The sequence below is a fragment of the Idiotropiscis lumnitzeri genome, chromosome 5 (genome assembly GCF_059441095.1).
Source record: "Idiotropiscis lumnitzeri isolate Australia: NSW breed Sydney's pygmy pipehorse chromosome 5, RoL_Ilum_1.0, whole genome shotgun sequence".
In the NCBI taxonomy this organism is placed as follows: Eukaryota; Metazoa; Chordata; class Actinopteri; order Syngnathiformes; family Syngnathidae; genus Idiotropiscis; species Idiotropiscis lumnitzeri.
The window spans coordinates 25,588,682-25,611,876 of NC_142395.1; the positions used below are offsets into that span (position 1 = coordinate 25,588,682).

The 23,195-nt window shown below is 40.0% G+C and overlaps 3 protein-coding genes across 3 annotated transcripts in view; 1 reads left to right on the forward strand and 2 right to left on the reverse strand.

The window, feature by feature from the left end:
- The window catches only part of LOC148337435 (uncharacterized), a 29,346-nt gene extending 18,085 nt beyond the window's left edge, over positions 1–11,261 (reverse strand). The window contains exons 1-6 of the mRNA XM_088296054.1: positions 11,238–11,261; positions 7,265–7,443; positions 6,539–6,616; positions 2,268–2,403; positions 1,631–1,723; positions 1,070–1,217 (exon numbers count right to left, since the gene is read on the reverse strand). Of these exons, the coding sequence (XP_088152180.1) occupies positions 1,070–1,217; positions 1,631–1,723; positions 2,268–2,398 (372 nt within the window). The 5' untranslated portion in view covers positions 2,399–2,403; positions 6,539–6,616; positions 7,265–7,443; positions 11,238–11,261. The remainder of the gene's footprint in view (positions 1–1,069; positions 1,218–1,630; positions 1,724–2,267; positions 2,404–6,538; positions 6,617–7,264; positions 7,444–11,237) is intronic.
- Positions 1–15,930, forward strand: part of LOC148337436 (FERM domain-containing protein 5-like) — a 30,903-nt gene extending 14,973 nt beyond the window's left edge. Inside the window, exons 2-14 of the mRNA XM_088296055.1 lie at positions 2,622–2,726; positions 3,465–3,507; positions 4,606–4,684; positions 7,286–7,383; positions 8,426–8,549; positions 9,468–9,555; positions 9,708–9,796; positions 9,887–9,950; positions 10,035–10,126; positions 10,214–10,288; positions 10,383–10,451; positions 10,822–10,928; positions 13,211–15,930. Of these exons, the coding sequence (XP_088152181.1) occupies positions 2,622–2,726; positions 3,465–3,507; positions 4,606–4,684; positions 7,286–7,383; positions 8,426–8,549; positions 9,468–9,555; positions 9,708–9,796; positions 9,887–9,950; positions 10,035–10,126; positions 10,214–10,288; positions 10,383–10,451; positions 10,822–10,928; positions 13,211–13,764 (1,587 nt within the window). The 3' untranslated portion in view covers positions 13,765–15,930. The remainder of the gene's footprint in view (positions 1–2,621; positions 2,727–3,464; positions 3,508–4,605; positions 4,685–7,285; positions 7,384–8,425; positions 8,550–9,467; positions 9,556–9,707; positions 9,797–9,886; positions 9,951–10,034; positions 10,127–10,213; positions 10,289–10,382; positions 10,452–10,821; positions 10,929–13,210) is intronic.
- Positions 15,931–16,843: 913 nt separating this feature from the next.
- On the reverse strand, positions 16,844–21,699 carry wdr76 (WD repeat domain 76). Its single transcript, XM_088296468.1, has 15 exons — positions 21,486–21,699; positions 20,780–20,896; positions 20,353–20,433; positions 20,184–20,270; positions 19,974–20,035; positions 19,726–19,843; positions 19,546–19,638; positions 19,236–19,276; positions 18,980–19,133; positions 18,719–18,877; positions 17,979–18,094; positions 17,800–17,898; positions 17,573–17,725; positions 17,431–17,484; positions 16,844–17,337 (listed from the first exon to the last, which is right to left on the reverse strand). Exons 1-15 carry the CDS (start codon positions 21,522–21,524, stop codon positions 17,082–17,084), a joined length of 1,629 nt encoding a protein of 542 aa, XP_088152594.1. The 5' UTR covers positions 21,525–21,699; the 3' UTR covers positions 16,844–17,081.
- Positions 21,700–23,195: the final 1,496 nt, after the last annotated feature.

The following is a 23,195-nucleotide window of genomic DNA, read 5'->3' on the forward strand; positions in this document are numbered from 1 at the left end:
ATAAAAATTGTTGGCAGGGAGCACAACGGAAGAGATGGCATTTTATTGTCAGCCAAGTAAAAAGTGATTCAGGGACATAATGGCACAAGGGAACTGCAACGACAGACAGAGCAGAACCAACTAAGATGAGAGTGAAAACAACTCGAGAGAGAATATCTATCAGAGGATTCCAAGGAGCCAAAAGTACGAGAAGCCGAGCGTCTTTAAGAGAGCATCATTTGCTTTATTTTTGCAATTTCCAACTTGCAGCTTAAAAAAAATGACAGCATCATTTATACATGTGTTGTTTCCCAAGCTGTTATTGAACCCTTCTCAATAATTCATCTGGCACCAGGCCCGACCGGGTGGCGAGAGTGGTGCTTGGGTGTTTAAAAAAAAAAAAAAAAAAAAGCATTTGGGCCTATTCTAGTTTATGACTTTTATTTATTGCTGTAATAAAAACGCAGCACGAGTACCAAATGGGCCTATATTTATTCAAGACATTTTTCTCCCTCTGATTGTTCTGCTTTAATAGATTTTACCCACAAAGGCTCTGGCACATCCACGTTCTTTATTTCACAATCTGTTTTGGGGGTTGCTTCAAATGATTAGGTCGGGAAGTTTTTGTCCTTTGTTGCTTTTAATGGTTGAACGCCATTTTGAACGTGACGCCGGTTGACCCGACGAGTGAATCCAAATCGCTGCAGAAGGATAGTTAAACTTTTAAGGGTGCCTTGTTTTTAATTTAATAAAAAGCTAAATGGATTTTTAATTACTTTTGACTTTTTTTGCAGGTCATTGATGATTTCAGTAAGAGGCTAACGTTTGTTTTATTTACAGCCACAGGGAACAAAATTTGTGATACACACTCTCACATACACGCGGTATAACTGTAACCGTCAGGAGGAAACATGCGGTAGTAGTGATGATAAACTGAGGAGGAATGTGTTAGTGCCAAGTGTAAACAGCAGATGGGGAAGGAGATTAATGCAGTGGAAATGCTGCAGATCAGGAGTTTTGTTGAGAGCAAGTAAGATAACAACTCAGTGTGCGAGTGTGTGTGTGTGTGTGTGTGTGTGTGTATACGTACATGTACGCGTCTATTTTTGCTGCCGGGCGAGTCAGCAGGTCTGTCCCGGTGAAAAAGGATGCTGTGACAATGACAAAGCGATACGCTGACGGAGTCGACTTCATCCTTCGATGTAGTTTGCGGTATGGCTCTGCTCGACAAACCGTACCTTGAGAAAAGAAAAGGGGGAAAAAACGTCGTGAAAGGAAGGATGATTTGCAGAAACATGAATAATCTTTTTGATTTACAGTAAATACCGTGGCAAGGTTTGACTGTATATCACTTTTTTTAGTTTTAATACATTACATTACTTTGAAACACTTCTATAAATATTTACAGAGAAATGGCCAACTACCTTCTACTTTAAAAAGATTTTTCCTTTCCTAAAATTAATATAGAAGCATTACTTCGGGGCATCGACAGTACATTCATTTATAATCTGAACAGTGTATTTCTCCGGCGCAGTGCAAGTAATAAATAAATTATTCATTTTGTTCTTTGCGACACAAAAATGCGCCAACGAATGTGTTTCTAGAGCATCCCTTTCCCCCTTCCTGGCACCTCCTTCTCATTTATCCGCACCTTGATTTTATTTCGTCTTCCTTTTGGTGCAGCCGAGGCGTCACAGATGGCTGCTGCTTCAATATGAATATTTGATCGCCCTCATAATCCTCCCTGGAGGGTGGTGAAATATTTAAACAGTGTCTGGTGGCCGTTTTCGCCCTTAAAAAAAAATACTGGACAGAATCAAATCAAAATGTATTACCTGACAATTATATATACATTATGATGCTGCTGATATATTAAACTTTGACGTGTGGAAGTGGAGCCCAAATTGTGGAAAGACAATAAAAGCATTCTGACTCGCTGAGCCAGCAGTTCATACACTTAGTGATGGGAAAATGAAGCTTCAAATTTGCTTCATGAACCAGCTGTTGTATTTTTGAGTCCTCTAGATGGCACTGTTGCTTTAAAAAAAATAAAAGGCAATTCAGTGTGATTTCAGCTCAATGTTGAACAGAGAGTGCCATCTAGAGGAGTCCAAAAATACTACAACTGCTTCATGAAGCACATTTGAAGCTTCATTTACTACAAACACTCCACTGTGTGTATGTGGCACATGGATGCATAACGAAACACAGTACACCTCACGCATCATCTCATCAACAACTAAAAGCTAATCTGTGCATTCAACAAAATCTATTGCAGCTCTGCTTACCTTTTGGAATTGCCATAATAGCAGGGGCATCGTCTCAGTCGGGGACAGAGCAGAATAATGCCTCTGTATACTTGTATTTCAGGCAGTGTAGTCCAGTCGTCACTTGAAAGGGGATTTGGATCTTCAGCCATCTTAGCTGATCACGACATAGATGGAGAAGCCCGGTTTTGGGGCAGTTATTATGTAAATTTGCAAAATTGCTACATCAAAATTTGTCAAAAGATTGTTTAATGTCATACTTGGTGGGTGGGCAACTTTTTGTATACAAGCAATTAAAAAGTCAAATTTGATCTAACGTTCTCTTTAATATACAGTGAGTGTGTGGAAGTGATGACGTGTGTCTGTGTCTTGTAGCGGGATGCAAAGGGGCAGTACCTGTTTGACCTCATCTGCCACCACCTTAACCTGCTGGAGAAAGACTACTTCGGCATCAGATATGTGGACCCGGACAAGCAGAGAGTAAATAAAAAAGATTTAATTTTTTTTTTTTTTTTTTGCATTTGCCCTAGAAAAATCAACAAGGTTCTTGCATTGAATGAAAAAATCGGTAATTAGAAGAGCCGTGACAATGAAGCTGCAAATTATACGAGTCACAAAAAGTTTAGAATATTGTGATTCGGGATGCAATTCTAGTATGGCCTTAAAATGAGATCCAACCTTTACATGTGAACATTATTTGACCTTTTTTAACTTTTTAATGCAAATGTCCGACTTTTCAATGTTTTCAGGAGTTTAATCCTTGCATGGACCAAATTCATTGAATTGGAATTGCTATTTCAACAGTCCTCATCACACTCTCACTAACCCATTATTCATTTTGATTCCCCAATGCATGATACTTGTCATTTGGTTTTGACATCGAACACCACTTTGAAAGACTTTTTACAACAAAAGGTGTATTTTTTTTAATTTAATTCTTGATTTTTAACTTAGAAAACCTGGAATAAAAACTTACTAGCTTTTAAATTTGAAAGCGGAAATTTAAAAAAAGTGTTTTCTATTATCTGTCACTCTTTCACGGACTTCTCTGGCACCGGGACTCCTTTCAGTGAGGTGTGGGGTGTACCCGAGTGACTCAGTGTGCTATTCTTCTTATTGATTCTATGTCAGCTTGTTTACTTGCTGAGCAATCAGATTGCTGACTGAAAGGAGAGCAGCCTAATAGTCTCCCATTTGACTTTGCTTTCTACCTTGCAGCACTGGTTGGAGTTTTCAAAGTCCATTGCCAAACAAATGAAATGTGAGTATTTGACAACTGATGTGTGACTTTCATTCATTTGGAAATTATGAGGGAGCACATTGAGGCCACAGAAAAGAGCAAATAAATAGTAATAGTGCTCTAAAAGTCTCACTATAAATTGTTTTTTTTTCAAAGAAAATACATAAAGAAACAATATTATGAGAATAAAGCAGTCTTTTGAATTATGTTGAGAATTAAAGATGATCTTGGTTCATTGGGTTTATATTACTAGTATTGGTTTTTACAAATTATCATTTGGACAATACTGAATATTTAATTATACAACTCCAGCATTAGTGTATAAAATGCCTCACGTTGCCTGTGTCGCATTTAAAGAAAACTCTTATTTTCACAATTAATTTAATTAATTTTTATTAGTCTTTTTGTCGAATTGCAGTTGTGACCACTATTTCAGAAAGAAAATCACATTTTATACTTGGCAAAAAATTTTTTTTAGTCCCAGTCGTCCAACGTCAAATTATTTTTGCCATTATATTATTACTTATGGGCAAATTGTTGCCCTCCTTTTATCGCTGAATCACTTTTTCTGTTACTCACAGTATTCAATATTTCTATTTATTTATTGCAATTGTACAGTTTTTGTTCCAAAATTTAAATTTTGCTGTAATTGACACTTTGCAAACATCAGTATCTTTTTTCAGAATTATTTTTTTTTCTACACAATATTACATTTTTGGGGTAAAAATATTTGTTGATTGTGCAATTGCACATTTTCCCATCTTTGGGGTCAAACCTTTTTCTTGTACTGCACTTTTACAATTTTCTTACACACAGGTCAGCGTTGCAAATGAGAATACAATTGCCTTACCTACAAAAATACAGGCTGAAAATGATAAAATAATAAATAAAATAAAATAAAATAAATTAAAAAAATAAAATAAAATAAATAAATCCTACATTGACCATTTTGTCTTATAATATTAGTGCGTTATCCTCCTAGTGTCACAATACTACGACTCATAATGACTTGACTTTCAAGTGTGGTCCTAATATAAATACTAGTATTAATGGTTGCAAAATTGACTAAATCAATGTTTTTTATCAAAAGTCACGTGTACGTTCTATGTCGCTTCCCAGCTCAACCTCCTTTCACTATGTGCTTGCGTGTCAAGTTCTACCCGCCTGACCCTGCTGCCCTCCGGGAAGAAATCACCAGGTAGGACATGACGAGATGAGGCGTCTTCTTCGCATGCCAACTCGCTTTTTTCTCACTCGAATGCACATTTGAACCACTTCGATATGACTTGTTCATGCCTCGCTGGCTCCATCTTGCAGTGGAGCTTTTTAAAATCTCTTAATAATACGGTGTGTGGGTGAGTAACGGCTCATTATTGTGATGTGTTTTCTTGCCGCAGCAGGTACAGTACCTCAAAGATGTTCCTTTTTTTTCTATTAAACTATGATTGCACCTCACGCTGGGCGGCTTCATTGTCTCGAGCACATTTGGATTCAGCTAACTGTACCCTGCATGATTATAAAAAGGCCAGTACCTTTCAGACTTCTAATTAAATTTATTAAATGATCCCAGCGCACAAGACTTTTTATATAAATGATGACAGCACTGAGGCAAACATGCATGTTAGGGAACTCAATCCTTCTCAAATAGTGTTATAAATAGGGCTCCTCATGGAATGCGGCCCGATGCCAGGCATTTTTTATTTTTATTTTTTTTATAGAATCAAGTGTAATTGCTCATCCTGTCCAGTAGGTGGCAGTGACACTGTCATTGTCTGAGACTGCGCTGGGAATATTATCCCTACGATGTATTGTATTTAATTAATTTTTTGGGCATAGAGAACAGAGCAGGGAATACGAAGTGCAGTGAACTAACCCTCAAAAGATGATGAAAAATATTTAAGAGGGATGAACACAAAGCCGGAGAGAGTCTAAAAAAACAATGTTAATAAAGTTATTCCTTGTAGTAAGTTGATCTATAGTCGTCCTTCTTTGTTTTCTTTATTTTTAAAAATGATTCAGTACTATGCAGAATGCGAACGGTTGTTGGTCTTTGTGCATTTTGATTGGGAAGCCTCAAACTCACCCATAACATTAATGAGGACAAGCGCAACACAAAATGGATATGTGGACACCGTATATTTGGCCGCCACCCTAAAAACTTCATTTATTTAAGTAACATAAGCACAACAGTAAAGAATCTGAATGGGATACGGATACAGTGAAGGTAACTATAGTTTGTAATGAAACCAAAATAAAGTAAAAGTAGTAGTTGTAGTAGTAGTGACAATTGAGAGGAAACAGTTCCACAGCAATACTGTCACCTAGTGGTGTTTTACAGCACGACGAGGTGAACATTTGTGCTTAACTGACGCATTTTATTTTGAAAATGGACAGATGGGCCCACATTGTTCAGAGATGAGGAAAACAAAAAGTTGTATTTTTATAATTAATAAAAAAAATATTAAATACAACAAGTAAAGATTTTAAATGTGCAAAATAGTTTATTTGATGATTTTTTTTCATTTACTTTATGAATTACAATAAATCAGCGAGACAACAATTTTCTGAAATAAGTGAATAAAAATAATATATACATTTTCATTGTGTAATTTGGGGGAAAAACAGCAAAATTAATAAAGAAAATATTACATTATTATTATTATTATTGATTCTGTATTTGCAAGTCCCCGGTGATCTGAATTAAAGAATGAAGCAGGCCATATGTGGCTAGCGGGCCATACGTTTTTCACCCCTGTTTAAAAGAAATGACACCAAATAAGCCAGAGGAGAAGCAAAACACAACTATTGAGTTCATCCTTCAGCTGCTCATTGAGTAGAATTCTGGAAAAATTACCTGCTGAAACTCCAAAAGGGAAGGACCAACTCCCATTTTTTGCTTCAGTTTGAACCTAAGTGGGATGTGTGAGGCCTACCTGACAATTTAACAGATGATGCACACAGCCTCTGAGCTCACACCGTCCCTCTCTAAATCAAATCCCCTCGTCGCCCATCACCACAGTCTGCTCCCAAATAAATCTCCCACAATACTCACAGATTGGTTCTGCTTTGATGGAGCCAACAAGGGAGAGCAGCTCGCCCACTTGAAGGCTTCACAGACACCAATAAAAGCCTGCAAAAATAATTAAAGGAAAGTAGCGCTCCGTCAAGTCAAAAGGCTTTCATATACGTGCTTTTTATGACCACTCTGCTTGGAGAGGAATGGTTTAATGAGCTGTCTCCCATTGGACAGCCATGTGAAACTGCATCATATTTTGCAGATTTAACGCAAAATTCATTCTGGTTTTGGATTTACACTTAAACAGGAATGCAAATTAACTGCGAATCAAGAGTTCAAATGTGAAATGGCCAAGGCCGAGCTCAGTGGTCAAACTGAATTTGTTTGCATTTAACATATATTCCCATAGATGATAATGGAAATAATGTGCAGCGTCAAATTGTATCAATCCCTTATTTATTGTTCAAAGCAACTTTAAACTCCTAACTGTCATACAAGTGTAAAAAAAAAAAAAAAAAAAAAAAAAGAAGGTTAAAAACTGCTGAATGAAACGAGGGTAAAGGGTAATTGTCATGCAACATGCAGAAGTTAATCATCGTACAAGTTTTGTGTAAATATTAGAGGCAATGTTCTCATCAAAGTGTGCATGAGGGATATTGTATTACAATTTGGGATATTCCTCAGTGCGTGATTACACGAGACTCCAGTGCAGTCAGTCAGTAAAAAGGAGACAGTGAATCCATGCAAAATAACAGCTCCAACCTGTCTTCTTGCACGCTGCAGATATCTGGTCTTCCTACAGGTGAAGAGGGACCTCTACCATGGCCGCCTGCTGTGCAAGACCTCGGACGCCGCTCTCTTGGCTGCATATATCTTACAAGGTAACACTAATTGGCTTTGATCTTCAAATTGGGAGTCAAGCAGGTAGAAACAAGAGTTACCTAGTGGAATGTAAAATAAGACAAAAGTCAGATGCTGTAGCTGATATTTTAGTCCTTTAGGGGGCAGTATTGAGCTTTACAAACTGTTTGTTAACAGCAAAAAAAAAATCAAGGAAGATTTATTGTGAAAACTATGCTAACTGAAATAATATGTAATATATATAAATATCACATCAGTGGATGCTGTTCCTCTCCACTCCAGTTGGAGGCAGTGGTGAGCATTACAAACTGTTAGCGGAACTGTCTGCAGCAGACATACCCACTGTCTCCGCTCAATTACTTTCGAGAATTATTATTGTTCTAGATTGTGCAACCAATTTGAAACTTTTAGCATGTTAATAAAGTTAAAATGAAATAAAGCCACTCATTTGATGATGGCTGACAGGGCGTTGCTTGCAAATATTAGCATTTTTTTTTTTTTTCGGGAGGGCCGAAGTGGGAAAGGTGCGGCTTGAAAAGTGTACTTACTGTCAACTGTACTGTAATTGATTACATTTATTTGTGGACGGAATTTATTGTATTGCTAACTGAGCAGCCAGACACCTTGCGATAAATACGATGTTCTGTTTCTTTTATCACCTCTTTGCTACCGCTGGTGTCTTTCTACATGGGAAAAAATGAACAACCGTACCATATTTGGCAAAGTTTCTCAAAATTTGATGGCTTGGGATTTTTTTCAGAAAATGTTGACTGAACTCGAAATTTCGACTGTTCCATAGTTTTTGAGTTATTCTTTTTAGTTTTGGTATTTTTCCTCAACTTGGATGTAGGAGGCGAAGGCCTGACTAGAGGAAGCTCCTCTTCTTACTTCAACATAGTTCCTTGATACTAAAAAGCCAAAAGATGGTGGAAAAACAACACTTTAACAAAAAAATATCCAAAAAATACTTATTTAGGTGCACACAGTATACCTAATCAAATGGCTATTGAGTTTTTATCATCCATTCATCCACGTTTTTTCTCACTTGTCTTCATTTACCAGCGGAAATTGGTGACTACGACCCCGGAAAACACCCCGAAGGCTACAGCTCCAAGTTTCAGTTCTTCCCCAAGCACTCAGAGAAGTTGGAGAGGCGGATTGCCGACATCCACAAGACAGAGTTGATGTAAGTTGACTCCCTAATATTTTGGCAGCCAATGCGCAGCGTGCGTCCCGACTGCCACGCTTCCAGAGATGCGGCGTGATATACGGAGAAGGTTAAAGCAGCAGCCCCTGCTCCTTATGTTAACTTTAACCTTGTCATCACGCCGCGCCTTTGCTTGTCAACCTTTATGGATGATGCATCAGGTTACAGACACAACATTCTCACTGAACCGGAACGCTCGTACCGCTGTGTTGTGCAAAAGGAGACACAAATAGAAATGTGTAAATTTTGCAAAAGAACATTTCCAAATTTGAAAAGTATTTACTTTAAGCGGATTATATAGATTCAGGAAATTGTATTTAGTATTTTTCTCCAACATTTTCACATTGTCTACATCACCATTTGCTTTAATCATGATATTTGAAATTACAAATGGAATTTGGATGGGCACTCGCTCGTGATGGGAAAATGAAGCTTCAAATTTGCTTCATGAACCAGTTGTTGTATTTTTGAGCCCTCTAGATGGCACTGTTGCTTCAAATAAAGGGTTTAAAAAAAATTGCAATTCAGTGCGCTTTCAGCCCAATGTTGAACCGAGAGTGCCATCTACTGGAGGCCAAAAATAAAAGTATTGGTTCATGACGCAGATTTGAAGCTTCATTTACCCATCACTCGAACTCGCTCTCTGACATAATGAATATTATTAAATCAAGCCGTGGTGGCTTCGTATATGTGACACGCATTTGCAGTCTGGATGCATCGCGCTGAAAAATAATCAAATTATGGAATAAGGAAAAATGACAAAAATGATCTACTTTATTTTCACTGGCAGCTTCGTCTAGTTTGGCTTTTAGTCCTCTTGTGTAATTCCTTTAAATGAGCACCATGTTTGTCGAATGCGACAGAGGCTGTTTATTACTTTTTTTTTTTTTTTTGCAGAGGCCAAAGCCCTGAAACATCAGAGCTTAACTTCCTTCAGAAAGCTCAGATGTTGGAGACGTATGGCGTGGACCCACATCCATGCAAGGTACTTGGAACTAAAATGCAACAGGACGATCGTTCCTTGTACTCAATGTGTAACTTTATTAAAACCCAACTTCAAATTGATCTAATGTTCGAGTGCTGACTTATTATGATTCATGATCAATTGTCTGTGGTTGTTTTTGTTTTTGGTGTCAGGACGTGTCTGGGAATCCAGCGTTCCTGGCCTTCACTCCATTTGGGTTCACTGTGCTGCAAGGCAACAGGAGGATTCACATCCTCACGTGGTGAGCGCCACGGCTGCACAACAGAGGATGGGGATGAATCGCGAATACAAATTGACAGCTTTGAATGTTTTCGTGTCACACTCTTGTCAGGGATGAGGTGACCAAGCTGAAGTTTGAAGCCAAGACATTCCATATATATGCAAATCAGACCGAGGTACTGTACATGTGTCGCAGATGTCGTGTGACTAAAATGAAAAAAAAACTGGAATATTTAAAGAATTGTGCGTGTGTGTTTTAGGAGCAGAAGATCATACTGACGTACTTTGCACCTACACCTGAGGCCTGTAAGCACCTGTGGAAGTGCGGCGTGGAGAATCAAGCCTTCTACAAGTTAGAAACTAGAAAGTTCCAAATGCTACGTTATATGCTTCATGTCTTCATGACATAATAAGACATATTCTTTGTTTTCTCTATCAGGTTGGAGAAGTCCAGTCAAGTGCGGACAGTGTCCAGTAGCAATCTCTTTTTCAAGGGTAGTCGCTTTAGATATAGGTAACCGCTTTTCTCCGTATGTATCGTAACTGATGAAATACACACAGGCTTCGAGTGCGACTACGTCAATCATGTGACGCCCGTGTTTTTTCAGCGGAAAAGTTGCAAAGGAGGTGATGGAGCAAAGTGCCAAAATTAAAAGGGACCCTCCTGAGATACACAGGTCAGAATTCTTATGGAATACCAATTATTGCGAAATTGTCTGTCACATGCTGTACTCATAAAAAGTTCGGGATCTTCTGTTTTTGGGTGAAATCAATCAAATATTTTCAACTTTTTGTGAGTAGTCTGTAGTGACGGGTAAATGAAGCTTCTAATCTGCTTCATGAACCAGTTGTAGTATTTTTGGACTCCAGTAGATGGCACTCTCTGTTCAACATTGGCCTGAAAGCACACTAAATTGGCATTTTTCAAACCCTTTATTTAAAGCAACAGTGCCATCTAGAGGACTCAAAAATACAACAGCTGGTTCATGAAGCAAATTTGAAGCTTCATTTTTCCATCACTAGTGTTTACACGTTATGTGTGTCCAGGGCGGGCATGGTGCCAAGCAGGAGTTGTCCGTCCATCACGCACGGCCCTCGTTTGACGAGCGTACCCAGGACACGACGGAGAGCGGTGCACATCTCCATCATGGAGGGTAAAAAAAAACATGCGGGCAAACACGCACACTCATGCATGCATAAATGTGCAAGTGAGGTCGTGATAAAAGGATTGCAGTCAAAACACACTTGCCACACCCTGGTTCAAATACGGTACTTAAAATTGACTTCTTTTTTTTTTCAGAAATAGGCAAATAACAAAATACTGATATAGTTCCTAAATTTCACACTTGACGGTTGGGCAGGCGCTGGAGTTCACAACTATTTGCACCCACGCCATTTGTTTTCCACAGTATGTCCTCTTAAATCAAACTGGACCATCTGTTTTGTCCCGACTAGGCTCTGACCTTGAACTGAATCTGATGGCCGTCTGGTGTTTTGTCATGTCGCTCAGCGCTGGAATTCTCACTGTTAATAATAACTGTCCAAATATAGCTCCTGCTGTGAGAGGGCCGATCTGAGTGAGTCATAGCCAACAGGAGAAGGGCGTCAGAGGTGGGGGAGTGGTTTGGGTTGGGAGTGGGCCACATTGCTGGGCCTTGACTTTTTTTCCGTAAGTCTGTCAGTCCGATTGTTGCTCTCAACCTGGTAGTGAGAACGGGAGTAGATGGTCGCTTAGATACTTTGCCGCGATCCCAGGACGTTTGAGAACGTGAGACGGAGTCAGCCGGAACCCTCAAAGTCATATCGCTCACCTTGAACCATGGTTAAGTGTCTGATCCGCATCGAGACCAAGGTGAATGTTCACTTGCGCATGGTCAACCACTGCTATCGCGATGTGAAGGTGCGCGTCTTGTCTCTGGGACCCCGACTGCTGGGGAAGGCTCTGGGGGCCCTTCCGCTCTTTCCCGCCCTCACGGAAGGTCCTGCACCAGGACAGAAGTCCAAGGCTCCTCTCCGCCTAGCCGTGCCCCCAAATGGCCGACCAGGTAACCCCAAGACTGCTTTTTTTCTGAGCCTCTTGGAGATTATCTCGTGGTCTCTAAATTTTCATTGTTTTATATTATGGACTTAATTTGGGGATGTTGGCCGCTGAATTGCATTGCGCGTCTTTGGTGCGTCACGCACCATTTAAGTCATTGATTGCTTTTTTTAAAAGACTATCAAAATCTAATCCATTGTCTCAACACTTGCATTGTGATGCAAGACTCATTAGTCCCACCGCTGCACAGGCAAATGTTTTCCTTCCAATTGCCTTTTATCATTTCTCGATTCGATTATTCAAATGTACTGAGCAGACAAGAACAATCTGTTAAGAGGGAAAATTAGCTCCCTGAAGGGGCCGTAAGCAACAATCATCCCATTTTATATTTTTGTGCTAGAGTTTCCTCGACATCTTACAATTTTGTCATTGTATTGTATAGTAGAATTTATGTGTGGCATTGCATATACTGTACAAACAATGCATGCATCAAAATCTTCATAATAATCCTAAAAAGATTTAATAGAGTTTTAGAAGCCTTTTGTGTTTTTTATAATTTTTTAGTACATAATCTTATAAATGTTTTCATGTTTTAACTTAATCTGATGCATTTTATGATATTCTGTTTCCAGATTTTTTTTTATTTAAAACGTGGTTTTAAATAGTTTTATTCCTTTTGCAATTCAAATCGATTTTTTAAAGAAATGTTTAACTTTGTTATTTACATGATCTGCTTTAACATTATTTACATGTGACATACCATCGCCCAAATAGCATAATTGTCTACGTCATTTTTCAGTATCCTTGGAAGGCAAGAAAAAAAACCACACTGATATTTTTTAATATTGGAACAAAAACTTCAACCATATGTGTAAACAAGTAAGCCAACGTAAAAAGGTCCAATTAAAAATACCAATGTGGGTTCTAAAAATTTTTTTTTTCTTGTTTTCCAAAAATAATGAAAAAGGTCTTATACAATTATGTTATGTGGCTAATCACTTTGATTCATTTAAAATCAGTTTTTTTAATTGTTTTTTTTTTCTGTTAGAAAATACTCAAAATTTTCTTCTTGAAATAATTTAAATAGTTTTGTGTTAGAAAATGATTTTCAAAATAATCTGTTTCTAAAATAATTTATTTTGAAATAATCATTGTCCCTTCAATCCTTTTGCTTTTGTTATTTAAAGTAAGCTGTTTGTATAAATAACTTGATTAATTTTGTTCTTAGTTATTATTTAATATTAAGATATTTTTAATATTCTGTTTATTAAATAACTTATTTACGATTTTTGTGATAATTTAAATTCAAATTTAAAATGTTCAGAATATAAAATTTGTTCATTTAAAAACAAAAAAAATCATGATTCATCTTTTGCGTCCTATTTCCCACCTTGTCAGGTCTAGAGTCCCTGCGCGACAGTGCCCACTCCACGCCGGTGCGCTCCGTCTCCCACGGTGACTCCTTCCTGCCCTCCCAAGGCCGCACGGTGGACGGGGGTGAGGCGAGCGCGTCGGCGGTCATCTCCGACGAGGCCTACAGCCCCTCGGACAGCGTCTTGCCTACGCCCGTGGCCGAACGCGGAATGGACCTGCATCTCAACGGCGCCCCCTGCAGCGTCGACGAGGACGAGGGCGGCGCGTCGCAGGTGGCGCCGGACAAAAGAGCCGGGAGGAAAGCTCTTAAAAGCCGACCGTCGCCCCCTAGCGACGTGGAGGAGCTGCACAAGTTTATCCTGAGCGTTCTGCGCCTTTTCTTGGTCACCATTGGACTGCTCTTCGCCCTCCTTTTGCTTCTCATAGTGCTGACAGAGTCCGACCTTGACATCGCCTTCCTGAGAGACATCCGCACGACGCCAGAATTCCAACAGTTCCACCTTGAGTACTTCTGCCCGCTGCGGCGCTGGTTCGCCTGTAAGCTAAGATGGATGGGAGGGCTCCTCATCAGCAAGTAAACATGGAGGAGAAGAATTAGAAAGAAGATGGCCGTCCTGTTTCCCGGTTTTCCCCAAGTCACGAGCCGGGCACTGTCCCATGAAGGACCTTTTCCATTTGATATATTTGAGATCGCTTTTCATTTTACTTCACAAAATTCATTGAAATTATTTTTTGACACTGCAAATATTCATCAATTAAATTAGAATATGGTGACCATCCACAACAGTGTCAATCATGACCGAGCATTATTATCTTCTAGTTTGGTCACAGATCTTGTACTGGAGCTCCTCAGATTGTGCAGGTGTACCTAATGTTGTGGCCAATGAGTGTCGTCCACGTCAGGATGTCGTCGTAGGTAACTGCTTTGAGACAATGATGCGGAAGCCAATCTATGTAATTCTGTGTTCTTATTTTCAAGCAAACGATGGAAATTATGTTGACCGTTGAGAGAAAGTGTGAGGTGAAGATTAATCGTAAGTAAGGTATGATTTATTTCATACAACTTTTGGTGTAGCAGTATGGAGGGTTTTTTGCGAAATAAATAACTATAAGGAAGCTCAATTAATCGCCGCCATGAATTCATCCAAATTGAAAGGGGAAACACTTAACTTTAATCTGAAATATTTGTTTTATGTATATACCATGTACATATGTATGAAAAAATATTTATATAATATGTATAAATGTGTGTATATGTATAAATCTGTATATATGTACATTTACAGTATATATGTATTCAGTATATGTACGTACAGGTATATGTATATAATATACCATCATCAATCACAGTTGACTTCTTAATTAGGTTTCATTTGAAATTAATTAAACAAATGTTATTGTTGGCACGAAAAACCCTCCATATAATGAATGAGATGAGGGGTGTGGAGGGATATTAATAAATGTAGCACTACAGTTCAAGTCATTTTGGCTGATACGGATATTAGTATTCTCTGGGTAATTCTTTTTACCATCCAAAGACATTTGATGAAAGTTTTAGATGAATAAAAGTCGTAGTTTTTTGTTTTTTTTCGGACGGGGAGGGGTAATAACCAAGCAGCCAAATATTGCTCACGGATACAGTACAATATTCCAAACATCTTGTGTCATAGGCCAGTGTGAGCTAAAGCTATGTCTTGCTCGCCAACTGTTTGACTTCTTAATGTGCAATACTGTACACCAACAAATCCGATACTGCAATGTGCACAGGTGAGTAGAAGAGTATCTTTGTGTGTTAGATGAAGGTATTTTTTTTATGTTTAATGCGCTACAAAGACTTTGAATGGACTTGTACTAGAGCCTCAGATAAGCCCTGTATACTGTACTGCTACTTTCATCACCACACCAACCAAAGAAACGTGTTTTGTGTTGCTTTGGCCTTAGCCTGCAGTGTCTTTGACTGGACAAATGAAAATACTGTAGTTTGTTACTATTGTCTTTCGCTCCTCAAATTAAGCAAGCGTGACAACATTGTCGATTGTGTTTTTGTATGCAATGGTAGCAATGGCGCAATGTGGAAAATGTAAGAAGACGCCTTACACTCATCCATGTTCATACTAAACATTCAATATATGCTTCCAATGTTTCTGTTCCCGCAGAGCAAGGTCAAAGCGTGCTTGTATATTTTTGGTGTGGAAGAACATGCCCATGAAGGCTCACTTTCAAAATTCCCTCCTTCAAGTGAACAAGCATCGTATGAAGTCCCTAATCACTAGAATCCCATAATACAGGTTGGAGATGAAGAAAAACAAACATTTGAAAATAAAGCTTACACTTTTATTTCACTTTGGTGAGCATGCGTACAGCGTTGATGTGTATGAACTCCCTAATCCCTAGCCATCCAGTAACAGAGTGTGTCTGACACTAAGGGAAGCAATTGATGAAACAAAATTTGTGACTCCTATATGTATGCAAACATCAGGCGGCGAATAAACTCCCTAGTTACTAGAATCCTACAAAGCATTTGGTTTTGACGACAAAGGTAAACAAAGATTTCGGTTTTCACTTCATTTTGGCAAGCAAGCATCTTGTATGAACTCCCTGATTGCATAGCCATTCCATAATGTATTGAGAAAAACTCTAAAGGAAACAAATGGTGAAACAAAGCAAGTTGAGTCGTAAATTATTGCAGTACCCTGACATATGAACTAATTAATTGAAGTGCGAATAAATCTTTCTTGTTTTGACTTGGACTGGCAAAACATCATTTGCACAGGGTGTGACACAAGGGAAACAAATAGGTATTAGGTTGACATTTTTGTAAAGAGCAATACATAATGCGTGTTATGTCATAAATATGAACCCTAATCTTCCGTTTGAGGTTTTTGTGGTGACTGAATTAATCTCAAAAGGCCGAATTTCGTATGTGCTTGTTGCAACATCATTGACTTACTTTGGCTGCAAGCTTTGAACTGGCACATGACAATAGTGGCAAATCAACTCCAGCACTTCTTCCCTGAATTCAGATATTTCAGTAATCTTCACATCACCATGCAGACCAGAAGGTATGATTGATGGTATTATTTTCCAGCACTTGCAATCCATCATAGTTCTGCACATCCATCAGTTTGTAAACATGTCCTTTGCATTTATTGCCTCCTGATCAGACATTGATTCCACTCCAGACTGGTGTACTCTGTTTATGAATAAATATATATTCTTAACATGTGCCAACTACAGTTATATCAATTTTAAACCAAGCAAAAGGAAGCTCAAACTCTGTTTATGAATAAATATATATTCTTAACATGTGCCAACTACAGTTATATCAATTTTAAACCAAGCAAAAGGAAGCTCAAATGAATAACAAGTAGTGAGGAAGAGCTATATGTGGAAAAAAATAATTTCACTAATCTGGTGTAACTAAAGTAATTTCTAGAGAGAACAACTGTTTATATGTGAGGCCTGATTGCGAGATGAAGATTCATCAACAGGATGAAAAATTATGAAAAAAAAATGTATTATGTAAAATGAGAGCCACTACTCGAAATAAGCACAATAACAACTGTGACATAAATACCTGAAATGCAATGTTGTGCCCAGTGAGTGTGTGCCAACACTGCCACCTTGAGGCTGTCACTTGGAATAAATGCCCAAGGCAATAGTTACCTGTAAATTTTATTTGAACAATTTCAAAACAAAAAAACTTGAAACGTATGCAGCTCAAGACAAATGACAAACATTTGTTTGCACTGTTATAAAAAAGGTACACAAAAGAAAAATAAAGAATATATTACTATAGTCTCTTGAACGTAACTTGTAAAACTATTTTTTACTTGCTCTATTGCCACTATTGTCATTGCTGAGACCTCAAAGGCAACCAGGAGAGGCGGGAGTCTCAATCTGAGAAGACGTGCAGGCGCCCGGACGCGTTGCCCCCCAGGATGGCGTTTCGGGTGGGATGGAAGGCCGTGACGGACAGCACCGTGGTGAGGTTGTCGTCGTCTTTGAACATGTGCAGGAGGCGACCGCTCTCGTGGTACACCTGCACCCTTCGGGGCCTTGACATGCTGCCTACCAAAAGGCAGTCCTCCCGTTTGGGGTCCCACACGGCCGACAGTTTGGACAGCCAGCGGCCCGTCCTCATGTCATGGCTGCAAACGGACAAGAGGAAAAGTAATATAGCGGAGAAAACATTTCCAAAATGAGGTATGTAAATGGTTGCGTAATGCTTGTGAAGTATCTACCAGACGGACGTCAACAAGGGTGCTTCGGTCATCATGGCAGATGTGTCATATATCCTGTTTACAAAGAAAAAAAAAAAAGTTGACGTGAGAAAAGTCCACTTTCTGAATAGCAGGACGGACAAATGTGCTGATGAGTGTGCACCTAATATAGTTGTCCATACAAGAAGTGACAACTCGGTTGCCTGTGCATGGAGAGAAGTAACAGCTGGATATGCTTAAAGAGTGACCCTGGAGCTGGGAGACCGGTTGGCTTTTTGTCTTCTTCAAACAGCGCGCGTCGTAAATGCTCACCTCCCTGAGGATCACTAAAACTTGATTAGCGCCATCAAAGCCAATGATCAACATACACAACACATGGACCATCCGCACCTGCTCTCGGCCACGGCAAAGTACTGTTGTTGCAGCGGGTGAACGCTGACACAGCGCAGAACTTTGGGGTCCAGCGAGTGGAGGGACGTGGGTGAGGTTCTGCACAGCCACAAGAATGTTGATTGATGAATGAGTAGGACAGCACAGAGAGCAGACTACAAGTCAAAACGATACACTACCCTGGTGTACGCCGGTCCACAATCGCAATGTTTCCGTACCAGTCCCCGACCACTAGTGTTGAGCAGTCATGTGACAAGAAGTCAAAGGTTTTCAGGCCGTCTTCAATATTGTATACCTAGAAAACACACACGTTCAATAAATCCAGCTATTATACATTATTCTTTTCAGGATCACAGGATGAGCTAGAGGTTATTCCAGTTTGTGAGTCGGCAGATAATCCCTGGAGTTACAGATAAACCCATGACTTTGCAGCTAGGCCGGGCCAAAAACCACAACCAATTTCAAGCAAGCTGAGTCCGCAAGCAGTGTGTCAAATCCAAAAGATAATCTGCGCTCCAGTGTTAGCAGCTAGTTGAGGCGTAGGTAAGCAGAGCTACATGAAGCTTTGTTCGAAGCACAAATGAACAGCTAACAGTATTAGCTTCTGATGAACTGCACATATTTGATTGCTCGACTTCTGAATTTTTGGAATCGTCCTCAAATTATTCGGTCGTATGGTATTGCTGCTGTTTGACTTGAGGAGGTCTTTATTGTATGTTTTGGGAATGTGGGCGGAACCAAAAGCAGCTTAGTTTGTTACATCTCCAGCTGTTGGGAAATGCGCCATATAAATAAAGTTGATTGTATTGTGAAGAACCCACAAAAGCATAGTATGGGCATGCCAACTCGGCACAGCCACTGGTGTCTTTCCCTAAACAGTCTTGCAATTCAACTTCAAAGGGACTCAAACTTGACTCACATCATCAAAGGCGCCCTTCTCCACATCCATGCAACGCAGAGATCCATCATAGCTGAGACTCAGCAGCTGAGCGGGGTGCGCCTTGGAGAAGGCCAAGCAGCCCACCGGGCGAGTGTGGGGCTCAAACAGCAGAACACCGTCGTCACCCCAGTTGCCATCCTGAGACGGAAGAACCACAGAGGAAAAGAAGAGCAGACTTTGGTCAAAAACACACAGAGGGTGACATTAGTCACACAATAAAGTCGTGAAAAGAAAACCCACCACACTCCAGAGGCCCACTCTGCCATACTTGTCCCCGGCGGCCATTAGCAGGCGAGTGGAGGCAGGGTGGAATGCGGCTGAGAAAATGCGGTCCTTCACAACTTTGGCCACCTGCTCTTCACTTATCTTCATCTTCTTCAGCGAAGAGAGGTACCTACAATGAGATTACTTCTCAATATTGGTTTGGCCAATTTTGAATCGCAAGATTTAAAAAAGAAGAAAAAAAAATAAAAATCTGAACAATAGTTTTGCATACTCTTTCAAATTGAGTTCCAATCTTGTTTCTCTCAAAGACACCTGGAAAGATAAAAACAAATTTTGTGGATTTAATTTTAAATTCATCTGGAAACAAGGACGTAGTTTAGTAAAGGAAGTGGGATGAAGCTATTTTAATGCCATCGCATATGGGCAAGGAGAGCCATGTAATTTACATGGATGACTGCTTATGACAAAAGTAAATGTTCTATTCATGTCGGAATGTCTTCCCATTGAACACAATTTTAAGTATTTCCCATTTTCCCCATCTCAACTTCCCACGGAATTTACCAGAAATTTGGGGTCTTTACCTCCGAGCAGAGTTGGAGAAACTGAGGTGGTAGCTGGCTTCCTTCGGCCATGTTGACAGGCTCCATCGGTAGCGGCCCTGCAGGCTTCTTGGCCTGGAAATGTATTCAAAACAATTGATGTTAGAGCATGGGATCAACACCGCAAAGGTAAAGCGAGAGAAATTATTTTTGTGCCGTTACCTGCTTTACAAAATCTATTTCTTTCGGTTCTGGAGGAAGACTGAAGACCTCTGCTTGTTTGTTTTGGAGACGCAGGGACTTTCGAGATGGGAGGACTTCTTTTACGACTGCTAGTGGCCTGCCACCACAGAAGAAGAGTATTGTGGATACAGTGACGCGACAATTGCCTCAAACTTTGTTGGTTTGAAATGGAATCAAGGGGCAAATCATAAAGTCGTGATATAACCCGGCTGAGAAAGCAGTCGTACCTTGCCAACCCCCTCTGCGATGACTGCCGTTTTGCTGACGATTGCTTTAAGTCATTGAATGCCTTCAGGGAAAAGATCAAGGATTTATTATACAGAATTGGATGATCTGTTCAAGTCTGTACTTGTGGCACAACTGAAAAAGTCAACAAGGAAGTGAATTGTGTCGGTAAAAATGGAGATGGCTGAGCGTTATGTCATGTGCTGATCTACCTGGAAGAGATTGATCGAGGAGAGGAAGGCTTGATTCTGCCTGATATTCTCCAGACGTTCCAGTTCATAAGCCGAGAGCCCTACTCCCTGTCATGACAAACGTATGACAACTAACGTTGACATTGTGCACATGTATTATACACTTTGAGTCCATATGATCAATACTTACATTTGTGACATCTGCGTCACTATTTTCAGCCTTTGAAGAGTCCTCGTTTTCTTTACGTTGTATGTTTTCTATGTTGTGCTTCTTAAGATGTTGGACAGAAATGGAAGAATGTCACATTGAAAAGAAGATGATGGCCTATTTTCCACTATAGCTGCACAAACTAGCTATGTGAGTGATGCTTCTTGTATACATTTTTTAAACAATTATGTTGGTGTGAGTGCATTTGTACATTCTTGTTTTTATATTGACCGTCTTAATCGTGTCTGCCTTGATCTCGAGTCTAATAAAGCATTTTTTTAACCTATTCATTCACCCATTCCTTTTCGATAGCATTTCTCATTGTTGTGGTTGCGGATGAGCTGGAGCCTATCAAGGTGCTGAACTCTGCCTTTTGGGTTCGCCCAAGGTCATGCTAATGGGGTCTCACCTTATTCTTGTGACGTGGTACAGCAGGAGGAAGAGGGGGAGAGTAGCAAAAGCGCTTGGGTGCCAGGGCGGTTCGAGATGATCTCCGTACGACTTTCACCAGGACTGGTGTAACTTCCTGCCAGGTGAACAACAGATAATTCTATCATTAATTGGCTTGTAATTGCCATCTTACAGTGACCCAGTGCCAGCGTTATCTCCGGTTTTATTTTGTTTTTGCTTTGATTTCAACACCCAACAATGTTAAAGAAAATACATCAATGACTGTACAGCTAACAAATTACATGCAGGAAAAAATGTAAACATGAAATGTAAAGGAAAGATACAAATGTAAGTTCCAAAACTTTAAGTGACACAAAAGGGCCAACAAAAACTTCATAATCATTTAACAAATTTGCCTTCAAAATAATCGTTGTCAATTCCCTGAAATATGCGATCTTTTCATAGTCTCTCTATCACCTAGAGTCAGCGATGTAAAAAGATTTAGTTCTTGTCGTTAAACAAGTGAACATTTGGCTTACACTCTGGATTTGTAAATAAGAAACTTGTCTAGTGGAGGTGAACGTTTTTCTTTTAGCATTTAACAATAGAAAAACGAGACCAATTGTTTTGTTGCTTTCATCGATATTACTCAAAACTGTCGACAAGCAGAGCAGACGCACTCAAAGCAGAAGCAACCATAAACTAACCGCCAAACACCCGTTTACCTTGTCCGCGGCCTCGCGCTTGAAACGTCGTGTCTCCATTGGAGTTTTGGGGAACTTAAAAAACAAAAGGGGTCAATTTAAATAGGTACGGACTCTGTTGGAAGTCAAGTCGAGTTTCGTAAATGAAGCGCCTAGACTTGCCGCTTTCTACGTTTTGTAACAAGCGGGCTGTGCGGCGTTATGGAACAGAATTCCGGCAGCTCATTGGTCAATATGATGGTGTCGTCATAAGAAAGGTCGGCGCTTTTGCTGTCCGTAGCCAATGGACGTCCTAGAAATTGAACGCTACTTCCGCATGCCGCTTCAGCGCGCACGTGTGTCTTTCTGCTATTATTTGGCAGAATGTACTGGATGGAAACATTATGAAAACACCCATCCAACCAATTGTAAAAAAAAAAAAAAAAAAAAAAAAAAAAAAAAAAGTATATTTACAAATAAAAACACCATTCGCCACCACACACAAGAGGGAAGAGAACATAAAAGTACACAAGTTTTTTGACAAAGGTCACAGACTGACTGAATGGCCAAATCCCAATACACCACATTACAACCTACGGTCAGGACAGGAATCTCACCGCATGTCGTCAATTTCCTGCTATTTTGGTCAAATTTGCAATCAATAGTGGGTGATCTGTTTCAGCTGAGGGGCCATGGATGCGGTCTCAGTCGAAGTGAGGAACAAGGGCGCAAAAGGGAAGGGTGAAACTACACTTCTGAGAATTGGGCCACCTTACACACTCGCACCCTTGACGGGACCGCACAATTGAGGGGCACAAGGATGCAAGTGTTGGTATTAGGATTGGGCCAGTGATTTAAAAGGAAAAAATGCGACTTAAATATAGAGAGACTGATGAGAGAACGAGACACCTGAACAACAGTTGGAGGAATATGATTGGTTGACACGACGGGCTTAGGGGTGACTTAGGGGCACTTGACTCTTTTTTGCTGGTCAGTCCCTCACCCTCCGGCCGCGAGCTGGCTAGCCTTCCGGCCTCGACCCTCCGACCTTATTCATAAAAATTGTCGGCACCATTAGCTTTTGGCTAAAACAGACAATGTTAGCACAACAAAATTTGCTTCTTACCGTCCAGGAATGCGGCTCCATGCTGCGGATACCTGTTGCCGCTCATGCAGTCAAGTACATTCGCGTCCACCACCGCTGACTGCACCGCTTGCAAGCAAGTCATTCAGCACTCAGCTTTGCAGTGCGAGTGGGCGTCTATTTCGGATAAACACCTCATCGACGAACCCTGGAAGTGATCTTTTTGACTTGTCCGTGTCGCGGAGCGGCATGGGGCCACTTTGAGAGTATCAGTGTCGTATAGCAAAATACATGACAACCCGGTTGTTGTGCCTTGGTGAAATTTCAAACTTTGAAAAATCCAGCACGCCCATGCACGACTTTAGTGAGGATATGCAGTACAGAAAATGGATGGATGGATGTGGATGAATGAACAGACTGAAAAATTCAGAGCACCAAAGCTCCAGCGAGGAGGCCAACTCGTTAGCCGAGTGTTATTTATGTTATCTCACTATTAGATAGTCAGAAATTATTGTATTTTCTGGGAAATATTGAGAAGACAATTTAGTACCAGAACACACCCATGACATCAATGATGCAGATAGAGTCATTACCTCATTTTTTTTTTTGAGAGCGACATATTTTCGGTTTAGTCACGGTGACAGGCCTGATACACTACACAACAAAAC

What these genes read in the sequence shown, in the direction of transcription:
- wdr76 (XM_088296468.1), bottom strand. Translation starts at nt 21,524, where the DNA reads ATGGAGACACGACGTTTCAAGCGCGAGGCCGCGGACAAG. An exon ending in TTTGCCGTGGCCGAGAGCAG is followed by an intron (nt 17,726 to 17,799) that starts GTGCGGATGGTC and finishes AGTGATCCTCAG; the next exon opens with GGAGGTGAGCATTTACGACG. An exon ending in CCCTTGTTGACGTCCGTCTG is followed by an intron (nt 17,338 to 17,430) that starts GTAGATACTTCA and finishes GTCCGTTTGCAG; the next exon opens with CCATGACATGAGGACGGGCC.